The following is a 21,498-nucleotide window of genomic DNA, read 5'->3' as shown; positions in this document are numbered from 1 at the left end:
GCAGGAGCTGATGGTACTCCCCCATGGGCAGGGGAGGCTGAGTGCAGCTCAGACACAGCCTCCTGCAGCTCTGCAGGCAGGCAGCTCTGAGACTCCCCAGGCCAGGGAGCCTCGTGGGGGGCTTACGTGGAGCCTCCGTTCCCGCATCGCTAAGATGAGCCTGACTCCCCAGCTCCCAGGGGTGGCCATGGGGCTCTCATGAGAGGAGGTTTGCCAGGTACTGAGAGCTCAGGGGCCAGTGCAGGGCTTTCTCCTCCCAAACCTCAGGTTCCTGTTCCCTGGCCCCACCTCCAGGTTCACTCACTTCCAGATCATCCTCCATCCCAATGTTCAGCAGCTTCAGGTGATAGAGGTACATGCCCAGGAAGGGGACGACACCCTGTGAAATCAGGGTGGGAGGGGTGATGAGTCCCAGCTCTCAGATGCCCCCATGGACCGTCCCCCAAATCACTTCACCCCATCCTCCTGCCCACCACAGACTCCCACAGAGAGCAGCCTAGGACCCTCAGCAGCCTCCTCCCAGTTGCCGCCTCCAGGACCACCCAACGTCCCCCGTCAGCTCCCAGGGGTGGCTTTTGGCAAATCCCAGGTTGTGCGGTCCCTGCCACTCCCCCCACAAATCCATCCTCGGCCCAGTCATTGGAGGCCTCCTCCTGGTCACTTCCAGGGCAGGCATTTCAGGCTCTGGGGCTCCAGGAGCTGGGCTGGAGGAGGAGAGACCCCTCTCTTTGGGAGGCCTCCAGCCGTGAGGGAGGAGACCCCCTCCTCTGATGCCTGGACCCTCCCCCTCAGGCCCCCTCACCTGCTGTTGCCTCTCCTGGCCTCCCTGGGGGTCCATCTCCAGGGTGGCCCTCACAGAGGTCACATCCTGCAGGGTCAAGGACAGGCTCCGGAGGCCATGCTCCCTTCCCCGTGTCTCCCAGGCCCCTGAACTTGGACCCTGGACATCTGGTGTCTATGGCTGTTCCCATTCTAGAGTGCTCTGATTCTAGTCAATCCCAGCTCCAACACTCCCTCCTCTGTGCCCTCAGGCCTTCCCAGGCCCCTAAGCCTCTCTCCTCATCAGAAAAGTGTGAGGAGGACTCCCCATGTCTCTCAGGGTCCCCTGAGGACTCAGTGTCATCTGACTGTCACAAGTACTCTCCCCTTGCCCCTCGAGGAGGAGGAGCACAAAGCTCCTGCACATTCCTCTCCCCCTTGTACCTCATCACCCACCCCTATGAGGCCTGCACCACAGATCATCTCCCTCCATTTCCCAGATGAGGAGACCGAGGCCCACAGAGGGGCGGTGACTTGCTCAGGGGCCCACAGAGGAGAGACCGCTCCCCCTCCCAGCCAGAGGCCCTGTCCCCCGGCCTTCACTCCTCCTCCAAACACACCTCTGACCAAAGTCCTCTCCTCTGGACTCTCGGGGTGTGTCTAGGCCCTTAGTCAGGCTGAGGTATGGATGGGGAGGCAAAAGGTGTCCCAGGGTCATATCCAAGTGGATTCTGCCTTTCCCAGCCCCCTGGGATTTTCTGACTCCAGGCTGGACCTGAGGTCATGCCAAATGCTTCAGCTCCTTAGGATCCCCCCAGGATTGTCCCTGCACAGAACTCCTCCTTCATTCACTCAGGAAGGGGATCCCCTTCTGCCACATCTGAGTGACAGTGTAGGGGGTGACCAGGGCGCTGTGTAATGGTGACATTTGCATCCCTTTTTACTTGGAAACTTCTAATGTCCTGCCAGGAAGGTCCATTCAGAATCTGTAGGTTCCCCGATAATTCCCATTGCCATCTGGGGCGTATCTTTTTCAACAAGGCACCGGGGTAGACTTTCACTGGGTTGTCAGCAATGACCACTATCGGGATAGAGTGCAGAGTCCCAGAGAGCACACAGTTCTGTCCCAGATCCACCATAACTTCCAAGGCTGGGCAGCCCGTGTGTGCACCTGGACCGTGTGACCACACAGTGCCCGTCCCTGGGGCAGGCAAGGTGCTTTTCCCTGCGAGGTGCAGTGAAGACCGAAGGAGCAACAGGGGCCTGGCTTCCTGAAGACAGACTGGGCTGCTTTAGGAAGAAAGAAACCCCACCCACTCCATCCACCCGCCAGCCTGGAGAAAGATGAGGGCCAACTGATGGGCCCGCATGGAAGCTAGAGACCTGCTCATTCTGCCAGCTCCTCACCTCCTGGAACAATCCAACCAACACCACTCTACGCCATGACACCGACTTCCTACGTCCAACAGTCCCCACCTGCTCCTGCAGCTCACACCCCCCGCTGCCTGTCAAGCTTGACAAGACACACCGTTATTTCTCAGGGAACCTTAAGTCAAAATCTTACCAAAGAACACCCTGCCTGGTCCCTCCTCCCCCCTCACTTTCTCTCCTTCCAGATCTCGAGCCTCCACTCATCTCCGTGAGCAGCTTCCTCCTCTCCCACTGGTCCATTCTGCACAAGGTTTTAAATTTTTTGCAGTTCCTCCTGAGGAGGGAAAAAAGGAATGAAACACTGTGGGATGGTTTAAAGGTAAATCCCTTTTGTTTCAAAACGCAGAATTATCCAGACAGCATGGATGAGCGTTTTCAGTGTGTCCTCTGAGCCCAGAGGTCTCTGGGACTGGGGAGGGGTCTCTCTTGTTGTCACCTGGGGCCTTCATTCTCTTATCTACTGAACAAACTTGTTTTAAAGATTCTTGATTTCAGGTGGACAGAGAGTTCTGTTGCTGCAAAGCAAACACTTGAAAATCTTCAATTTAGTTCAAGTCAGGGTCTGGCACTTCGGGAAACTGATTCCTGAAGCAGAACCACTGGCCTAAGTTTCCAGAAAGACTCCATGCCTCCCAACCAGGTCAGACCCTGTCCCCAGGGTTCATTGTCTCCCAGGAGGTTCCAGCTTACTGAAGGGCAATGGCAGTCCTGTGGGGGGTGTCTGGTCCACCCAGGTGGTGCTCTCATGGAGAGAGACCTACCCACCTGGACACCCATCTCCATGTCTTATTTAAACGCTGAATGGAGGGGCTCTGAATTGCCCAGAGGATGGCATGGAGTGAAGACAGGTTCCTCAGGCATTTGCACTTCTGGGGAAGGGAAGACAATGTGTTGTGATTGGGAGCTGGAGCCCTGCTTCCTCTGGCTCCTGTCCCCTCATGGACGTCTCCTGTCCTGGATGAGACAGAGGCTCAGGAAACCCGGGAAGAGCACAGCTGGACCCTGATGAGGAACACTCCCAGGGAGGAGGATTTTAGCTCAAGCCAAGGAAGGAGCCCAGGATGGGGTGAGCTTCCTACCACTGGGACCATGAGTCAGGTCATCAAGGCCCTGGCAGGAGGAGCCTAAGGATTGTGCGAAGGCTCAGACCACAAACTTCAATCCTGAGAACTGAGTAAGGAGAAGGAACGGTTCCCATGACTCCAGAGAGGGGTTCTCAGGGCCTCCCACATCTTACCTTGGCCACCTGGATCCAGAGCTCCACCACCCTGACCCTGTCCTGGGCCGTCATGCTCGGGTCCCCGAGGCAGGTGGTGATGACACATTTGACCACTCTGCTAAAGTGGGTCATGATGGCATGGATGGTGGGTGTAAGGTGCTCATTGGCCCTGTTGTCCCACTGGGACCAGATGGAGTCCAGGAAATCATGGAGTATCACTTTCTTGAAGAGCTCCTGGGGAGGACAGGGAGTGTCACGCAGCCCTGACACAGCCCAGCTCAGCGTCCACAACCCCCAGTCCCATGCCGGGTCAGTGATGAGAGCTGGAGTTCAGGAAGCTGAGAATGTGGGCCTGAGGCTTGTGGGAGTCCCTGGGTGTTGCCTGTGTCCCCTGAGGGTACCCAGCACAGTATGACCCAGGACCCAATACTGTGGCCCAGGGAAGTGGCATTTGCTCACAGCCCAGTCTCACTTCATCCAAGCACCAGAACTCGGCTCCTGCTTGACCGTCTCTAGGGGCAGCTTCCACCCATTCTGATCATCCTGGGGTCTGACTCCTCCTTCAGATGCACATTCCCCCAAGGGAGCAAGAACCACGGGCTTTGTTTGTCTGCCATGCAGTCATGTACACAAGAGGTGCCTAATAAGTGCTGAGCCTGTTGAGGCCTCCTGGGCAAATGAGTAAACTCCCCAAGGACCAGACAGCACTTCAGTGTGTACCCCTCCCTCAGCAAAGCACAGACTCTGCCCAACTTCCTCTCTGCTCCACCTCATCCATCTGTACAGACACTCTGCATGGCAGCTGCTCTCAGTGTCCATCTCTACTGTCCACATGAGGACAGCAAAGGCTTGGGAGTTAAGAAGGCTGCTCAGGTTACATGAGGGTAAGCAGGGAAGTTGGACTGAGATCATGGGATTCTGGATCAGGAAATGGCAGATGTGGGGAAGCTCATGGCACAGGGAAGGCCGGCCCCACCTGCCCTGAGAGCCCCACTGCTCACCACATCCATCAGTGTCAACTGATCTGCCACCAGCCAGGGAGGGAACTCCAAGAAGTCAGGCTTCTCCTCCCACAGAAGGTTCTTGGTGGTCACGTACCAGGGGCAGGTGGGTTCTAGGGCTGGATCTGGCTCTGCTGTTATCTCTCCAGGTGGAGGGAGGATTCTCCCTGGAGCCAATGGTCCATCTGACTCCTGCTGAGGAGATGGCACTGGGGCTGGAGCTGATGTTGGTGGTGGCTCTGGCCCTGGATGGACTGATGGAGGTGACACTGGCTCCAGCTCTAGCACAGGTGGTAGAACTAGAGCTGGAGCTGGATCTAGCCATGGAGCTGGCCCTTGCTCTGGCTCTGGAGCGGTGGGGAGCTCTTGAGATGGTACTGCAGCAGGAGAAAGAAACAGTGTCACTCAAGTAGCTGACTTCCCCTGTGCCTGTCAAAGACAGGAAAGACCCCACTGCCTTGAAGGGAACAAAGCCTCTGAACACGCAGCAAATTTTCTTCCCAGACTGCAGTCACCTCACCTTCCAGCTCTGCCTCAATGGGCCGTGGATGCTCCAGCTGGACCTGGAGAAGGTAGGCATGGCCCTGCAGCCCCGAGCCACGCAAGCTGACACACAGAGAGGCCAACTTCACCCTGAAGCAGGGAAAGTGCAGGGGCTCCCAGAAATCCTGCCCTGGGTCCAGGCAGGTTCATACCAGAGAAGAAATGGCACTGGGGGAGGCAATTTGGCAACAGAGTCAGAGGCCTGGCCTTTCCCTCCACACTTCTCCCCCAAGGCACCTGGCTTGGGACTGGGCCCCTATGCCTGCCTCTTCCCATCCAAGGGAGAGACCCACAGCAGCAGTGGTTCCTGTGAGGTTATCCTGGAAGTGGCAGGCCTGCTTATACAGCAGGTTGAACACAGATTCTGTCGTGACTCTCTTCTCGCTGACACTCTTCTCCCAAAGGGCTGGGACACAGCCCAGCCCAGCCCTCCATGCACTTGTACAACTGGACTGAGCACTGAGGCAGATTTGTGAGCAAGTTGCTCACACATCTCCTATCTTGGGCCTGGAGGTTGATTTCAGAAGCGGTGGATGTGGTGAGGCAGATTTTGATGGGTCTGTGGTGGGAATGGGTCTCTTGGGGACAACTCAGACAAGCCACCGCTCTGATTCCCAGGGGTCCTGACACCCATCCAAGCTCTTTGAGTCCTGTCCTCTTAGATTGGAAGCCACCAGACCTAGGCCTTCCCATGGAAATCAAAAGATGCGTGAGATGTGTGTTCTGACAGGCCCGCCCCAGCCACAGCCCCCATCTCTCCCTTCACACATTGTTTTGTAGAGACAGGAAGCCCTTCTTCGGGACCCAAAGACCACTCACGTTTTCAGATGGTCCTGCGCTCTGCCCTCCTGGCTGGAATAAGGAAAGATGCCTCTAGATGTAAAGGAGGCTATCAGGGCACCACTTGGGATGTACGATGGAGGACAGGACCTGCGAATGATGTCCAATGTGACTGTCTGACTCTCAGACAACAATTGAGGCCCAGCGATTGTATCTCCTTTATTCACTGAGTTTTACTAAGTGTCTCCAAAAGTCCTGCATGTAGTAGGTGCTTAATCTAAATGGTTGCATGAGTGAAGTCCAACCAGAACCATCCCAGACACCTGAGTGGGACTGGGGCCCCTCTGCTGCCACAGAGATCCCTGATTGGCTACCACAGGGAAAACGACCAGGACCAGCTGGACAGAATCTCCACCTCCTTGACAGGGTGGTGTCCATGTGCTTTTCCAAACTCAGAAAGGCCACATCCCAGAAAAGGGTGAGGCAGACTACTTTTCATGACAAAGAGAGAAATAATAATCATGAAAAACCACAGCATGTCTACAGCCCTCTCTGCAGATCCAGGCACCAGGTAAGCACCTGCCATTGCTCATCCCATTAGTCCCTACAAGATCACCATGAAATTTACCCCCCCCCCACTTTTCAGAAGAGCAAACTGAGGCTCCGAGAGATGCGGGGATTTGCCCAAGGTACACAGCTGGCAGAGGGCAGAGTCACCACTGTGCTGAGGAGGGAGTGGCTGCTCACCTAGTAAACAGCTGGTCCAGGACCCAGTGGGATGTGTTTGAGGCCGATTAGTTGACCATGAAGATGGTGAAGCTGGAGATGTTCCTACTCAGGAAAGCTGGTGCCGTGGACTCTGTCAGATTCTTCATCATGCTGCCTGGAGGGCACATATCCTGCAGGCTTCATTTAAATTCACAGTGGACTCATGCTCACACTGGGGGAGAAGAGGAGGAACATACAGTCAGCGACATCATGGTGAACCACCAGGAGGACTGAGGTGACTTTCTACCCTCCTGTGAAGCTTGTGGGGAGGAGTGGATGTCCGGATTCCTTTGGGAGTGGTACTGTGGGGCACTCTAGTGAGAAAATTCTCGGGCAGCGGTTCCCAGCGGAATCTCAGATTTGAGTCTGGATTCTAGTACTGCCTTGATCATCTCAGGGTCCTGGATGCGACGAACCCTCTGCACCCACACTCACCTCAGACCAGCCCTGGTCATTGATGGACTGGTGCACCTGTGTCCACTCCAGGGAGATGGCAAACTAGAAAGCATCCACCATCTCCTCGACCATCTCATGGGTGCAGCTCTGAAGTGACAGTGCGCAGCAGTCAGGCCATGGGGGATCAGGGGCCTGTCTGGAATTTGCCACAGTGGGAAACCCCAACACAGATCAGGCACAGAGCGGCATCTGCACAGACTCCACCAGGGAAGGAATGCGAGTCACCTTGAGGTCCTGGATTCACATGCGGATAGAGGAGCTTGGTCCCAAGCACTCACCTTCCTCTCCTGCAGTCAAGATCTTGAGTACGAACATGACACACTGCCCGACTTCCACCATCTAGCTTCCTGCTCCTGCCCAGCCTGGATCCTCCTCATCCCCAACTTCCCTAACTCCACCTCCCCCCCAAAAACACACAATGAGGGTCAAGGGGTGTGGGGCTGTCCTTTTGGGATCACAGTTCTGGCCTGACCTAGAGTGTCCTGCCCTGGCCTAAACTGTTAACTCATGGTTCCTCCTGCTAAAAGGCCACACACATTCGAGGTGAGGGCTGAGCCAACGTCTAAAGTGACTTAACACGCTCTCATTCTGGGCTTTCTGGGAGCCAGAGCCTCTGACCACACAAGAACATCCTGCTGTGTTGAGGGTCTCCACTCAAATGAAGTCGACAGGAGGCTGTGATTACAATGTAGGTGCCTGGTAACCAGAGTTCTAAGATCTGTTGGGGGCTGTCACCAAGGAAGTGAGGTCACTTCATCAAGGTTCTATTACTTAGGCCCTTCCTTCAATGAGACCCACCCAAATCCCCCGCTAGGCTGTTGGCTGCTCTCCCTCCTTGCCCATGTCATCTCCATCACTGTACACAAATACCCATCACCACCCTCCCCACAGCTCGTTGGGAGTGGATCCAGGCCCCAGCTTTGATGAGACAGAGCTGAGTTCAGACCTCATTTTTCCTACCAGTTCTGTGTCCTGGAAAAGCTTCTGTGCCTCTCAAGATCTCCCCAGTCTCCCAAGCTGCACAATGAGGATTGCGCTAAAAAGAGCTTCCTAGGGACCTCATCAGGTGTATATGCGATAATACCTACAACACCTGTGGGCTGGTGTCACATGTGTCTAATATACTCACTTAGAGATGGAGGAAGTACAAGGAATAGGACATCACATAGAATACCAGTCAGAACTTCTCTGGGTCCCAGATGTGTGATCTTTGGTAAGTCACTGCCGCTCTGAGCCTCATTTTCAGGTCTGCATCCTGAATGGGTGGAAATTAGAGGAAATATAGACATTGTGATCCACTGGCATTAACCCTTCCACGGTCCCCTGTTTTACTCAGAATCAGTCCCAAGACCCTCATGTTGACCTGTGTGGTGGGAGCCTCCACAACGTTCCCAATGCTCCCTGCCTCCTGAAGTGCACATCATTGTGTGACCACTAAGTGGTCAGTATCTGGCTTCTGAACAACAGAACACAGCCAAGGTGATGGGATGTCACTTCCAAGTTTTAATTACAAAACGTCTGTCACTTCCCACTTACTGACTTACTTGGGGTCCCTACTTACCTCCCTCCTTCTGTTTCCATCTCTCTCTCTCTCTCTCACTCTCTATGAAATCACCAGAACTGGGAATGCAAGTGCTGATGTTTTCAGTTGCACTACGTAGAATCTCCATAGGAGAGAACTGAGGGAGTGTCCAGCCAACAGACAGACAGGAGCTCAGACTCTTGGTCCAAATGGATGCTGACAAAACCCATGTGAGGGATCTTGGGTGGAAATCCTCCCCCATTGGAGCCCTGTGGAGACCACAACCCCTGCTTCACAGAGACTTTGAGACAGAGGCACCCAGCTAAGCCATGCCTGATGCTTGGCTCAGAGAAATTGTGAGATGTTAAATATTTGTACTTTATATGTGGCATGTTTTGGAGTAATGTTGTCACAGAGGAACAGAAAGTAACAGTCTACCATGTCCCAGGATCCAGCCTCATCACCCTCCTCTCTCCACTTCTCTCTCTTCTCAGGCTCCCTCCAGCCACACTGGCCACATTTCTGACCTTCCCTGGTCAAACTCGCTTCTTCCTGTGAGTCTCTGCACCAGGGAGCCTTCTCCTTGACACACTAACTCTTCCCAGATATACGCAGGGGTGCTTACACTTGTCATTCTGGTCACAGCAAACTTCTGAAATGCCTCAGGGCAGCCTTTCAGAATCTCCTAGCACAGTCTCTACCATCACAAATATCACATCCAGAAGAGCATTACATGATTTCCTCCTCCAATAGATTCCAACATAATATTTCACTAAAGAGCTGTTATATCTGTCTTCTCAAAAAAGACACTTACTTCTGGGTCTCTATTTTTCTGGTATTTGTTGCATGTTGAATCACAGCCGCACGTAATGAAATACTGGATTTTCCCTTTTTTTAGATTTATATGTGTTGGAAATTTGATTCATGAAAATTGATATGCCATTGCGGTATCATGCTGTCAGGAGAACGACTGTTTTCAGCATCACAAGTCTCACAATAAGCCAGTGTGTTGGGATTTGTCTATTTGCCTGATCGAGTATGTTGCACTCTTCAAATCCTCTTTATCATTACTTACTTTTGTCCCACAGATTTATCAGTTTCTGAGAGCAGTGCCTTAAACAATAATAGAGTATCTTAGTATTTATATCTTCCTTAAAAAATGAGTTATTTTTTAGCTAAATCTTCTCTCCTCTATTCTTCCATGTGGTAATCATCTGGAATTTTGGTTCGAATGTGTTTTTAATGTCTTGTTTTAAAACTAATACTAAATTAGACAGACTGTTTTTTTTTTTCCTCGTGACTCCTGTTAGGTTTTCCTGGGTTCACATTTCTTCTTCCTGATGTACATTCTTTACCGCTTCTTTCACTGCAGGTCTGTGGGAGGCCAACTTTGAGTCTGTTAGTAGGTCAGATAACGTCTTTCTTTCTTTGACAAATAGTTTGAATAGGAGTTTATTTAAGCTTTGTAGTAATTATTTTCTTTCTTTGTCGAGTTATTTAATATTTCTGAGCCTCCATATCTTTAGTTTAAAGTGGGAATAAAACTCTAAAAATTGTGACTGTAACTGAGATAATACACGCAGAGCTTGCCAGTCATGTTGTTTAGCAGAAATTAGTCAATAATGATACCTATTATTAATAATTATAATGATATTATTATAATAATGTAATATATAATAATATATTAATGTATAATAATAATTAAACATTAATTTATAATTATAATGTACAGTGTATAACATATAATGTATGCAACAATTAATAATATTATTAATCATTATAATCTTCAAGTGTGAATTCTCAGAGAATCACTGCTTAAGATTGAGAATGTGAAGCTCACACACAAAAAGTATGAGAGAGTGGCATCACTGTGAATTTAATACTCAGCCCTTCGGTATCTTCAGCTGTGGTCGTCTGCACAGTGTGTACAGATAATGTAATCTGTTCCCACAGACCCACGGCAGAACAGCGCAGCCTGCCTCATGCTTGGGATGCTCTAGACTGCTTGTTGGGGAGCCTCTGCTGTGAGGCTAATTAGACTCTGTACAGAGAAAGATGAAAAAAGACTTTTTCTTTTCCCTCAGTTTTCTCCCCCCGGGTTTTATTCACTTTTACATCCAGAACAGATACTCTCTTCCTAGACCCTTGGTGTTACTCTGAGATTCAGGGTTCCCAGACACCTAGTCATTTCAGCTCCCAAGGCCCAAGGTGACTGCAGAGTCATGTCTCGCCCACTTCTCCCAACTTAGCCTGTTTCCCATCATGGAGGACCCATGAGTGGGGAGAGAAGCCATCGAGGGAGATTGATCTGGAAGTCCTGGTGAATCTGAGCTTCAGAGAATGAAGCAGAAAAGGGGAACCTGAGACTGCCAGGCCTTCAGCGGGGGAGGAAAATGGAGGAACTGAGAGGGGTGTGATGGCTGCACAGAGTCAAGGGGAGGGATGCTTCAAAGATTCCTAAAAAGGGAACCTTGCACTGAAGTGGGGAATCGATTTTACATGATGGCAATATCTGTGCTGGTTTCACCAATTCTGGTGTCCCTGAAGGATGAACTGGTGTGACACAACAGGACAGAAATTTTAGTCATTTTCAGGACTTAAGGAAGGTGAAATCTTTCAGCATAGTCCCCTGTTAGCCAGTTAGGGGCCAAGTCTAGAAAGGCTCGGAGCCTGTGTCCGTCCAATGTAGGTTCGTTGTGTTCCAGTCAAGTTCCTCTGGACACCAGCTGGGAAAAGCGGACATCAGACCTAGTCACATCTAGTCATCGCAGCTTCCATAGGTCGCCATGAGGCAGGTAAAAGCCCAGGTGTCGTCCCTGGACCTCACAGTTGCCCTCCTTCTTCCACTGACAGACAGTGACTTGTGAGGTGAGGAGAGCGCATCACAATGGTCCATTCAGCTGCCCAGTATGGGAGAATCCAGGGGAAGGAGATGCCAAAGCCACAGAGACCCGATGCCTCCTATGTCCCCCTCTTCCTTTTTTTCACTTAATTTTCACCCTCAGTACTCTTTACCTCCCCTTTTCCCTCTTTTGGCTCTCTCTCCCTCTCTTTCCCTTACATGTTCTAGCATAATTGAGGTATTAACGACATACAGTAAACTGCATACATTTAAAGTGAACAATTTGATACATTTTGATTATAACTTATTGAACCATCACCACAATCAGGAGAAGGAACACCCATCCATCCAAAATTTCCTCATGCTCATTTTAATTCCTCCTTCCCTGCCGTTTGCAAACACATTCTCATTCCCAGGCAACCAGTGATCCAGTATATGTCCCTATAGATTTTCCTGTATTTTCCAAGAATTTTTATAAATGGGATCATATACTATGTACTCATTTTCTACTGGCTTCTTTCACTCAACATAATTATTCTGAGATTTATGCTTGTCATTGCATGTACTATGACTTCATTCCTATCCCCAACCCTTCCCTGGCAGCACTGTGCACACGCCTGAGTGCTTCCCAGGTTGGCATGAGAGCCAATAGTACTGCTGCATCCCCAAAAGAAGGAATGCATCTTGGTGCAACTCTAGGAGGGGTTGGCAGCAGCCCTGGACCTGCACATGTATGCTTTCCTGGATGGTTGGAAGGCCCACCGTGCCACTGCAGTCCCAATGATTGGGGAATGCTCAGAACCCTTGAAGAAGCCCCACTCGCCGAGCACAGAGGCTGGCATGAGCATAAGAAAAGGCAGCAGCAAATATACGTGCACATGCAAATGCTTTCTGAGATGGCACAAATACCCATAGTAGTGCTGCGGTCTCACAACTGGGTATGTGTCTCTGTGTAGAGGCAGCTCTGAGCCCATTGGGAATGCTTTCCCAGCGGGTGGGAACAGCCATTGTACCCACACAACTTCCAGCATATGGGGTGGGATCAGAGACACAGCTCATGCCTCCCCCACAGCGGTAGCAGGTGGAATCTGTGACCCGATACTACCACAAATATGCAGGCAAAAGATTAGTTCATCAAACACCATAAGAAACTACACTAACAAGTCAGAGCAGAAGGAAATGACAAATCTCCAGAAATGAAACTTGAAATCACAGAAATTTACAATCTAAATGATAGAAAATTCAAAATAACTGTCAATAAGAAACTCACCAAGTTACAAGAATGTTCAGACAGTTCAATGAACTCAGGAATAAAATTAATGAGGAAAATGAATACTTCATTAAACCCACTGAAACTATTAAAAAAAACAAGCAGAAATTCTGGATATGAAGAACATAATTAATGAGATAAAAAAGAATCTAGAATCCTTAAAAAATAGAGCTGATATTATGGATGAAAGAATTAGTGATTTAGAGGATAGAAATATAGAAATGCTTCCAGTGGACGAGGAGAGAGAACTCAGATTTTTAAAAAATAAAGGAATTCTTGGAGAAATATATGACTCAATTATAAAAGCAACATAAGAATTATACGTATTCCAGAGGGAGAAAAGAGGGAGAAACGAGCAGAGAGCTTGTTCAAAGAAATAATAGCTGAGAACTTCCCAAACCTGGGGAAGAACCGGACCTACAAGTACATGAAGCCAAGAGAACGCCTAATTACATCAATGTTATAAGACCTTCTCCAAGGTATATAATAGTAAAATTGACAAAAGCCAATGACACGGAAAAAATATTAAGGGAAGCAAGACAGAAGAAAATAACCTACATAGGAACCCCTATCAGGATTTCAGCATATTTCTTGGCAGAAACTTTACAGGCAAGGAAAGAATGGAATGATATATTAAAAATACTGAAAGACAAAAACTTTCAGCCAAGAATACTGTATCCAGTGAAATGATCCTTATGATACAATGGAGAAATGGAAGTTTTCCCAGATAAACAAAGGCTGAGGGATTTCATCGCCACTAGATCTCCCATACAAGCAATGATCAAGAATGGCCTCATACCTGAAACAAAAATAAGGTAAATGTCTACAAAGCTTTGACCAGAGTGATAAATAGACGGACAAAATGAGAAAGCTACAGCTGTGTTTCACAAAAGGGTAGCAAATACTTAGTTATAACTTAAAAGAGGAAGGGAAGGAAAGCATCAAAAGTAACTATAAACACTTCAACTTAGTCACAAACGCACAACTCAAAAATGAATAACTTGTGACAACAATAACGCAGAAGGAGAAGAGGAGAGGGATGGAGCCTGTTTAGACTAATGGAGATAAGAGGCTATCATAAGATAGACTATCTTATCTATGAGATCTTCATACAAACCTCACAGTAACCAGCAAACAAAAAATCAGAGCAGAGCCATAGATCATAAAAAAAGAGAAAACCTCCACAGAAAACCCCCAAAATGAAATGGTAGTCAGAAACACAAAGGAAGAGAAACAATGGAAATATAGATTAGGTGGGATTAAGTCCTCATGTATCAGTAATCACTCTAAATGTAAATCGATTGAATTCTCCAATCAACAGACACAGAGTGGTGGGGTGGATTAGAAAACAAGACACAACAATATGCTGCCTCCAGGAAACACATCTCAGCTCTAAAAACAAACAGGCTCAGAATGAAGGGATGGGAGACAATACTCCAAGCAAATGGCAAAATAAAACAAAGTAGGTGTTGCCATACTTATATCAGACAAAGCAGACTTCAAGATAAAATAGACTATGAGAGACAAAGAGGGGCGGTATATAATGATAAAGGGGACTTTCCACCAAGAGGACATAACACTTATAAAGATGTATGCACCTAACACAGCAGCACAAAAGAATATAAAGCAACTATTAATAGACCTAAAGGGAGAAATTAACAGCAACACAATAATAGCAGGGGACCTGAACAACCCACTTACATCCATGGATAGATCATGCAGAGAAAGGCAACAATAGTGGAATTAAATGAAACATATGATCAGATGATCTTAATCGATATAGAGAGAGCATAGCTTCCCAAAACAGCAGAATACACATTCTTCTTAAGTGCACATGGAACATTCTCAATGATAGACCATATGTTGTGAAACAAGGCAAGCCTGAATAAATTTAAGATTGAAATCATATCAAGATTCTTTTCTGACCACAATACTATGAAACTAGAAATCAACTACAAGAAAAAAGATGGGGAAGGCACAAATACGTGGAGATTAAAGAACACACGACTGAAGAAACATTGGATCAATGAACAAATGAAAGGAGAAATCAAAAAATACCTGAAGACAATTAAAATGAAAAGACAACAAAACAACTCTTATGGGATGCAGCAAAAACAGTTCTAAGAAGGAAATTCATAGCAATACAAGCGCACCTCAACAAACAAGAAAAATACCAAATAAGTAACCTTAAACTACACCTAATAGAACCAGAAAATGAAGAATAAATGAAGCCCCAAGTCAGCAGAATGAGGGAAATAATAAAAATTAGAGCAGAAATAAATGAAATAGAGACTAAAAAAAACTGTAGAAAGGATCAATGAAACAAAGAGCTGGTTCTTTGAGAAGATTGAAACAAAATTGACAGACCCTTAGCCAGACTCACTAAGAAAAAAAGAGAGAAGGCTCAAAGACATAAAATTAGAAATGAAAGAGGAGAAATTACAACAGATACCACAGAAATCCAAAGGACAGTAAGAGAATACACTGAACAACTTACATGCCACCAAATTGGATAACATAAAAGAAATAGATAAATTCATACAACCTCCCAAAACTGACTCAAGAAGATATAGAATAAATGAACAGACCAATCACAAGTAAAGACATCGAAATGGTCATCAAAAAACTCCCAAAAAACAAAAATCCAGGACCAAATGGCTTCTATGGAGAATTCTACACAATGTTCAAACAAGATTTAATACCTATGCTTCTTAAACTATTCGAAACAGTTGAAGAAGATGTAACGCTTCTTAATTCATTCTATGAGGCCAACATCACCTTGACAGCAAAAGCAGGCAAGGATAGCATAAAGAAGGAGTAGTATAGGCCAATATCACTGATGAACACAGATGCAAAAATCCTCAGCTAAATATCAGCAAATCGAACACAGCAATATATTAAAAGGATCATATTAGATGATCAAGTGGAATTTATACCACGGATGCAGGGATGGTTCAACATCCGCAAATCAATGTGATACACAACATTAATAAAATGAGGAATAAAAATCACATGATCCTCTCCACAGATGCAGAGAAAGGACTTGACAAGATACAACATTCATTTAGGATAAAAACTCTCAATAAAATAGGTATAGAAGGAAAGTACCTCAACACAACAAAGGTCATATATCACAAACCCACAGACGACATCATACTAAATGGTGAAAAACTTAAATCCATTCATCTGAGAACAGGAAGAAGACAAAGGTGCTCACTCTAGCCACTACCATTCAACATAATACTGGAGGTTTTGGCCAGAGCAATTAGGCTGGAAAAAAAAAAGAAATCCAAATTGGAAAGGAAGAAAGGAAACTCTTGCTGTTTGCAGATGACATGATTGTAAATATAGAAAACCCTAAAGAATCCATTAGAAAACTATTAGAAATAATCAACAATTACAGCAAAATTGCAGCGTACAAAATCAACTTACCCCAATCAGTTGCATTTCTGTACTCTAATAATGAACTAACAGAAAGAGAACTCAAGAATACAATCGAAACAAAAAGAAAAAAGTGTCTAGGGATAAATTTAACCAAAGAGGTTAAAGACATACACAATGAAATCTATAAGACACTATTGAAAAAAATCAATGATGATCTGAAGTAATGGGAAGATATTCCATGCACATGGATTGGAAGAATAAACACAGTTAAAATGTCCATATTACCTAAAGTAATCTACAGATCAAATGTAATCCCTATCAGAATCCCAATGACATTCTTCATAGAAATAGAAAACAGAATACTAAAATATATATGGAACAAGAAAAGGCCTCAAATAGCCAAAGTAATCCTGAGAAGAAAGAACAAAGCTGGAGGCATCACAATTCTAACTTGAAAATATATTACATAGCTATAGTAATCACAATTGCATGGTACTGGCACAAAAACAGACTCATAGATGAATGGAACAGAACTGAAAGCCCAGACAGAAAACCACACATCTGTAGTCAGTTAATTTCTCACAAAGGAGCCAAGATCATACAATGGAGAAAGGAAAGTCTCTTCAATAAATGCTGTTGGGAAAACGGGACAGACACGTGCAAAAGAATATAAGTAGATCATTATCTTCCACCATACACAAAAATTAACTCGAAATGGATAAAAAACTTGAATCTAACACTTGAAACCATAAAACTCCTAGAAGAAAATATACGCAGTACAGTCTTTGACATCGGTCTTTGCTGCACCCTTCCCAATACCATGTCTACTCAGGCAAGGGAAAGAAAAGAAAAAATATACAAATGGGACTACATGAGACTAAAAGCCTTCTGCAAGGCAAAGGAAATGATGAACAAAACGAAAAGACAGGGCCGGCCCCGTGGCTTAAAAGTTAAGTGCGCGCGCTCCTCTACTGGCGGCCCAGGTTCGGATCCTGGACACGCACAGACTCACCACTTGTCCGGCTATGCTGAGGCCACGTCCCAAATACAGCAACTAGAAGGATTTGCAACCATGATATACAACTATCAACTGGGACTTTTGGGGGAAAAAAAAGGAGGAGGATTGGCAATAGATATTAGCTCAGAGCCGGTCTTCCTCAGAAAAAAAGAGGAAGATTAGCTCGGATGTTAGTTCAGGGCTGATCTTCCTCAAAAGTAAAAAAAAAAAAGAAAACACAAAAAGACAACCCACCAACTGGGCGAAAATATTTGCAAATCATATATCTGACAAGGGGTTAATCTCCAATATATATAAGCAACTCATACAACCTAACAACAAAAAAACAGACAATCTAATCTAAAAATGGTCTGAGCATATGAACAGACATTTTTCCAAAGAAGATATATGGAAGGCCATCAGACACATGAAAAGATGTATAACATCACTTATTATTAGGGATATTCAAATCAAAACTACAATGAGAGTTCACCTTACACCTGTCAGAATGGCCATAATTCCCAAGACAAAAAATAACAAATGTTGGAGAGGATAAGGAGAAAAGCGCACCCTCACACACTGCTGGTGGGAGTGCAAACTGGTGCAGCCACCAAGGAAAACTGTATGGAGATTTCTCAAAAAAATAAAAATAGAAATACCATACCTTCCAGCTATCCCTCTTCTGGCTATTTATCTGTAGAAATTGAAATCAACAATTCAAAGAGATTTATGCACCCCTGCGTTCACTGCAGCATTATTCACAATAGCCAAGACATCGAAGTAACCCAAGTGCCCTGCTACAGATGAATAGATAAAGAAGATGTGGTATGTATTATATACAATGGAATACTACTCAGCCAGAAAAAAAAGACAAGATCGTCGTGTTTGCAACAACCTGGATGGACCTTGAGGGTATGATGTTAAATGAAATAAGCCAGACAAAGACAAATATGCATGATTTAACTCATATGTAGAAGATAAACATACACAGGAATAAAGAGAACAGATTAGTGGTTTCCAGAGGGGAAGGGGGATGAGTGTTGAGTGAAAGAGTTAAATGGGCACATATGCATGGTGATGGATAAAAGTTAGACTACTGGTGCTGAGCACGATGCAGTCTATACAGAAATTCACAAATAATAATGAACACCCGAAATTACACAATGTTAAAACCCTTTATAATTTCAATAAAATAATTAAAAAAGAAAAAAATAATTCATTCTTTTTATCGTTGAATAGTATTCCAAGGTGGGGATATACCACACTTTGCATATCCGTTCACCAGTAGATGGACATTTGGGTTGTTTTCCGTTTTTGTCTACTATAAATAGGTTGTTATCAACACGTGTGTACAAGTCTGTGTATAGACATATGGGTTTATTTCCCTTAGATGGATACCTAAGAGAGGAATGGCTGGGTAGACGTATGGAATTATTAAAGACGCATCCAAGCTATTTTTCACCAGCACTCGATGAGAGTTTCAGTGACTTGACATCTTCAACAACACTTGCTATAGTCAGTTTTTTTAATTATAGCCATTCTCAAGTGTGGTGGAATCTCATGATGACTGTCACTTACATTTCCCCAATGACTCATGTTGTGAAGGAGAAGGTAAGCCACGCACAGACTGGGAGAAAACATCTGCAAAACATATCCCTAGAAAAGGACGTGTATTTATAATATATAAAGAGCTCTTACAAACCAATAGTAAGAAGACAAGCAACACGTCACGGCTTACCAGGAGACAGCAGGTCAGGCCTGTATAAGCACCAGGAGTCCCGCCAAGAAGATGAGGATGAGGGCCCAGAAAAGGAGGTCTGGGGAGACAAGTGGTGGGGTGAACCACCTCTTGTCATCGTCCCAGAGTTCCTGCTGACCCCACTGTGCCTCAACCATCCTTGACAAGGGTTGGCCAACTTTCCTCATCATCCAAAAACCTGTTCACCTTGTTCTCTTCGATGAGGCACAGCATCAAGATACTCGCCTCCTACCCTGGGCTGGGGCTTCCTGCAGGCTTACCAGGCTTCACAATCAAGGTGTCATCTCTGTTGGTAGAATATTCTGGAAGTGAATGAAATGGAGAATGCATGTGAGTGTTTCACACTTTTTAATATAACTTTTTAGACACACAGAAAACTAAAGGGAACAGTCTCATAAACATCAATCATCTAGATTTACCAATGTATATTCCATCCAATTAAAACAATATTTCATCAATGTATAAATTAACACTTGCCACACTTTATTCATCCCACTTATTCAGTGAAATATTAAAGTCAAGTAGACATCATGATGTTTCACCCCATTTTAGTTCCATCTCTAAAAAGTGAGCACACTTGGCTACAAAATCCAAGGCCATTATCACAGAACAAAAGTGTAATAAATTAAACCAAATTCATACCTCTGGGCACAGAGGACTGGATTTGAATGGACTTTCTTTTGACGGCCGGGGGGAGAATGGGTCATCACAGTTGGCAAGCATATGGGATCTCTCTAAATTTGTAAATTCACACTGAAAAGTGTTCTTCCGTGCCTAGAAACACATCATCCCCTTCTCCTTTGTCTATTTGCTTAATACTCATTTTCTAGGTTTAACCTACAATGTAATTTCCTGCAGGAAGTCTTTCCTGATTTCCGCCTGCAAGTATGAGTTTGTTCACATAAAATAATTGATAAGTTTCAATTCTCTATTCTTGTTATTGCCAGCTACAACATAAATTCCAGGAGGGTAGGACACACAGCACCCAGTGGGCATGGGGGCAAGGGTGCAGGTCCCCCTATGTGTACCTCTATCCAGACAACCACTTAGAGGTGTGCTGTCTGATATGCAGCAGCAACAAGTCTCTTTTTGAATTAAAATTAACTTCAGTTAAATAAAATAAAAATTCTAGTACCTCAGTAACATTAAAAATCAGTAACAATAAAGACAAGTCACAATACCATCCTTCGAGCACTCAACAGCCACATGTGACTATGCACTGGACAGCACAGATATAGAACATTCCACCACTGCAGAAAGTTCTAGAGCATTGGTGCTCATCTAGAGTGGGACTTGGCAAACTATAGCCTGTGGATCAGGAAACACATCCACCCCCAAACCTGTAAGTCTGCTTCACACACAGCTGGAGGCCCTCACTGACCATCTGGCCCAGTGGCTTTCAGTGCAGAGATAAGGAAACAAATGTCCAGAGAGGGGCAGTGACTAGCTTGAGGTCACAGAGCTGTCTAGGAGAAGGTGAGGACCACCTATATTACACTGGTGTCCTTTTCTCTCTCTCAATGGTGGGGGAGGACTGGAGGATTGTGCCACCACATGCCAGCCTGAGAAAGTTCAATGCTCTCTCAGCCCCAGTCATCCAGAGTCCCAGAAAGGCCTCACTTCCCTTCACAATGACCAGGGAGCCTTACCATCCCCAAGGACACTCTTCCTGTCCAAGGTCAAGTTCTGTAGCTGGGTACCATTCTGGGTCAGCCACAGGAATTCCTGATAGATGGCAACTCTGTCCAGCCTCTGTGCCAAGGTGGCAAGGTACACAGGGAGTCCACTCCAGTGTGGTTACTGTGGGGGACAGACCTGGAAGGGCACAAAGGATGAACAAGGGTGTCTGGAATTCTACCCTGATTCTAGATACCCTGCTTCTGGGTCCTGTCCAAGAGAACTTTCTGCAGTAATGTAAACATTTGTCTGTACTACCAAATACACTCATTATTAGCCCCATATTGTTATCAAGCACTTTAAATGTGGCTAGTGTGTGTGAGTGAGGAACTGAATTTCTCATGTAATTTAATTTCAAGTACGTAATTTATAAATAAATAACCACAGGGAAAACATTTTTGAAACTTTGGAGTAAGGACTTTTGAAAATGCATAAAAACAATGAGAACACTGGTAAAAATGGTCAAAATCAACTTTTCAGAAGCCTAGAAATTAATCAAAAGCTTGTAAGACTCTGAGGAGGGTTTAGTGAAGACACACGGTGGAATCTTGATAAAGGTAGCAAATTTTGTGGCACTATAACTTTCACTATTCCCATCCTGCGCTCACAATATCCACCATATCTTTGATAACCATCAGTCTAAGAACCATGGTAGCTGAGACAACCAGCAGCCAAGCAGCCATAATGGGTTTGGAGCTCTGAAAAGAACCATCCCCATTGAACTGTCACTAGCTGACCTGCCAGGCAGCTCCCTGAAAAAGACCCATGTTCAGGGCTTGTCGTTGTTTGACACAGAACTTGCCCAGGGTGGAAAGTCGGTCCCCAAGGCACTTGTCTAACAATTAACAATCAGCGTTAGTTGTTTTCTATTTTAGTGGCCTGAGGGAGTGATTCCAGCTGAGGCAGGTAAGAGGTGAGCCAAAAACATAGAAGAAAAATTGGGGGAATGAGATGTCCACAGGTGGCTTTGAAAAGCTGCAGTGTATTTGTGGGCATCTAGAAAGCCACAAAGGCTCAGGGGTGTGGCAGGCCCAGGACAGACTTGAGAACATCTTAATCTGTCACCTCTAGTTGAAGGGTTGGCTTAATA

At 45.9% G+C, this 21,498-nt stretch overlaps 1 protein-coding gene and 1 long non-coding RNA gene across 2 annotated transcripts; both read right to left on the bottom strand.

Moving 5' to 3' along the window:
* Positions 1–2,375: 2,375 nt before the first annotated feature.
* On the bottom strand, positions 2,376–2,994 carry LOC131402180 (uncharacterized). Its single transcript, XR_009218343.1, has 3 exons — positions 2,881–2,994; positions 2,661–2,775; positions 2,376–2,464 (listed from the first exon to the last, which is right to left on the bottom strand). It is a non-coding gene; the product is annotated as an uncharacterized LOC131402180 (long non-coding RNA).
* Positions 2,995–3,043: 49 nt separating this feature from the next.
* Positions 3,044–4,502, bottom strand: LOC131402184 (ral-GDS-related protein-like). The gene is made up of 3 exons (XM_058537066.1): positions 4,411–4,502; positions 3,414–3,643; positions 3,044–3,059 (listed from the first exon to the last, which is right to left on the bottom strand). The coding sequence occupies exons 1-3, from the start codon at positions 4,417–4,419 to the stop codon at positions 3,044–3,046; spliced, it is 255 nt and encodes an 84-aa protein (XP_058393049.1). The 5' UTR covers positions 4,420–4,502.
* Positions 4,503–21,498: the final 16,996 nt, after the last annotated feature.

The sequence above is a fragment of the Diceros bicornis genome (genome assembly GCF_020826845.1).
Source record: "Diceros bicornis minor isolate mBicDic1 chromosome 30 unlocalized genomic scaffold, mDicBic1.mat.cur SUPER_30_unloc_5, whole genome shotgun sequence".
Classification (NCBI taxonomy): Eukaryota; Metazoa; Chordata; class Mammalia; order Perissodactyla; family Rhinocerotidae; genus Diceros; species Diceros bicornis.
The sequence above is the reverse complement of the archived record's forward strand: the minus strand, read 5'-3'. Positions and strand labels throughout refer to the sequence as shown.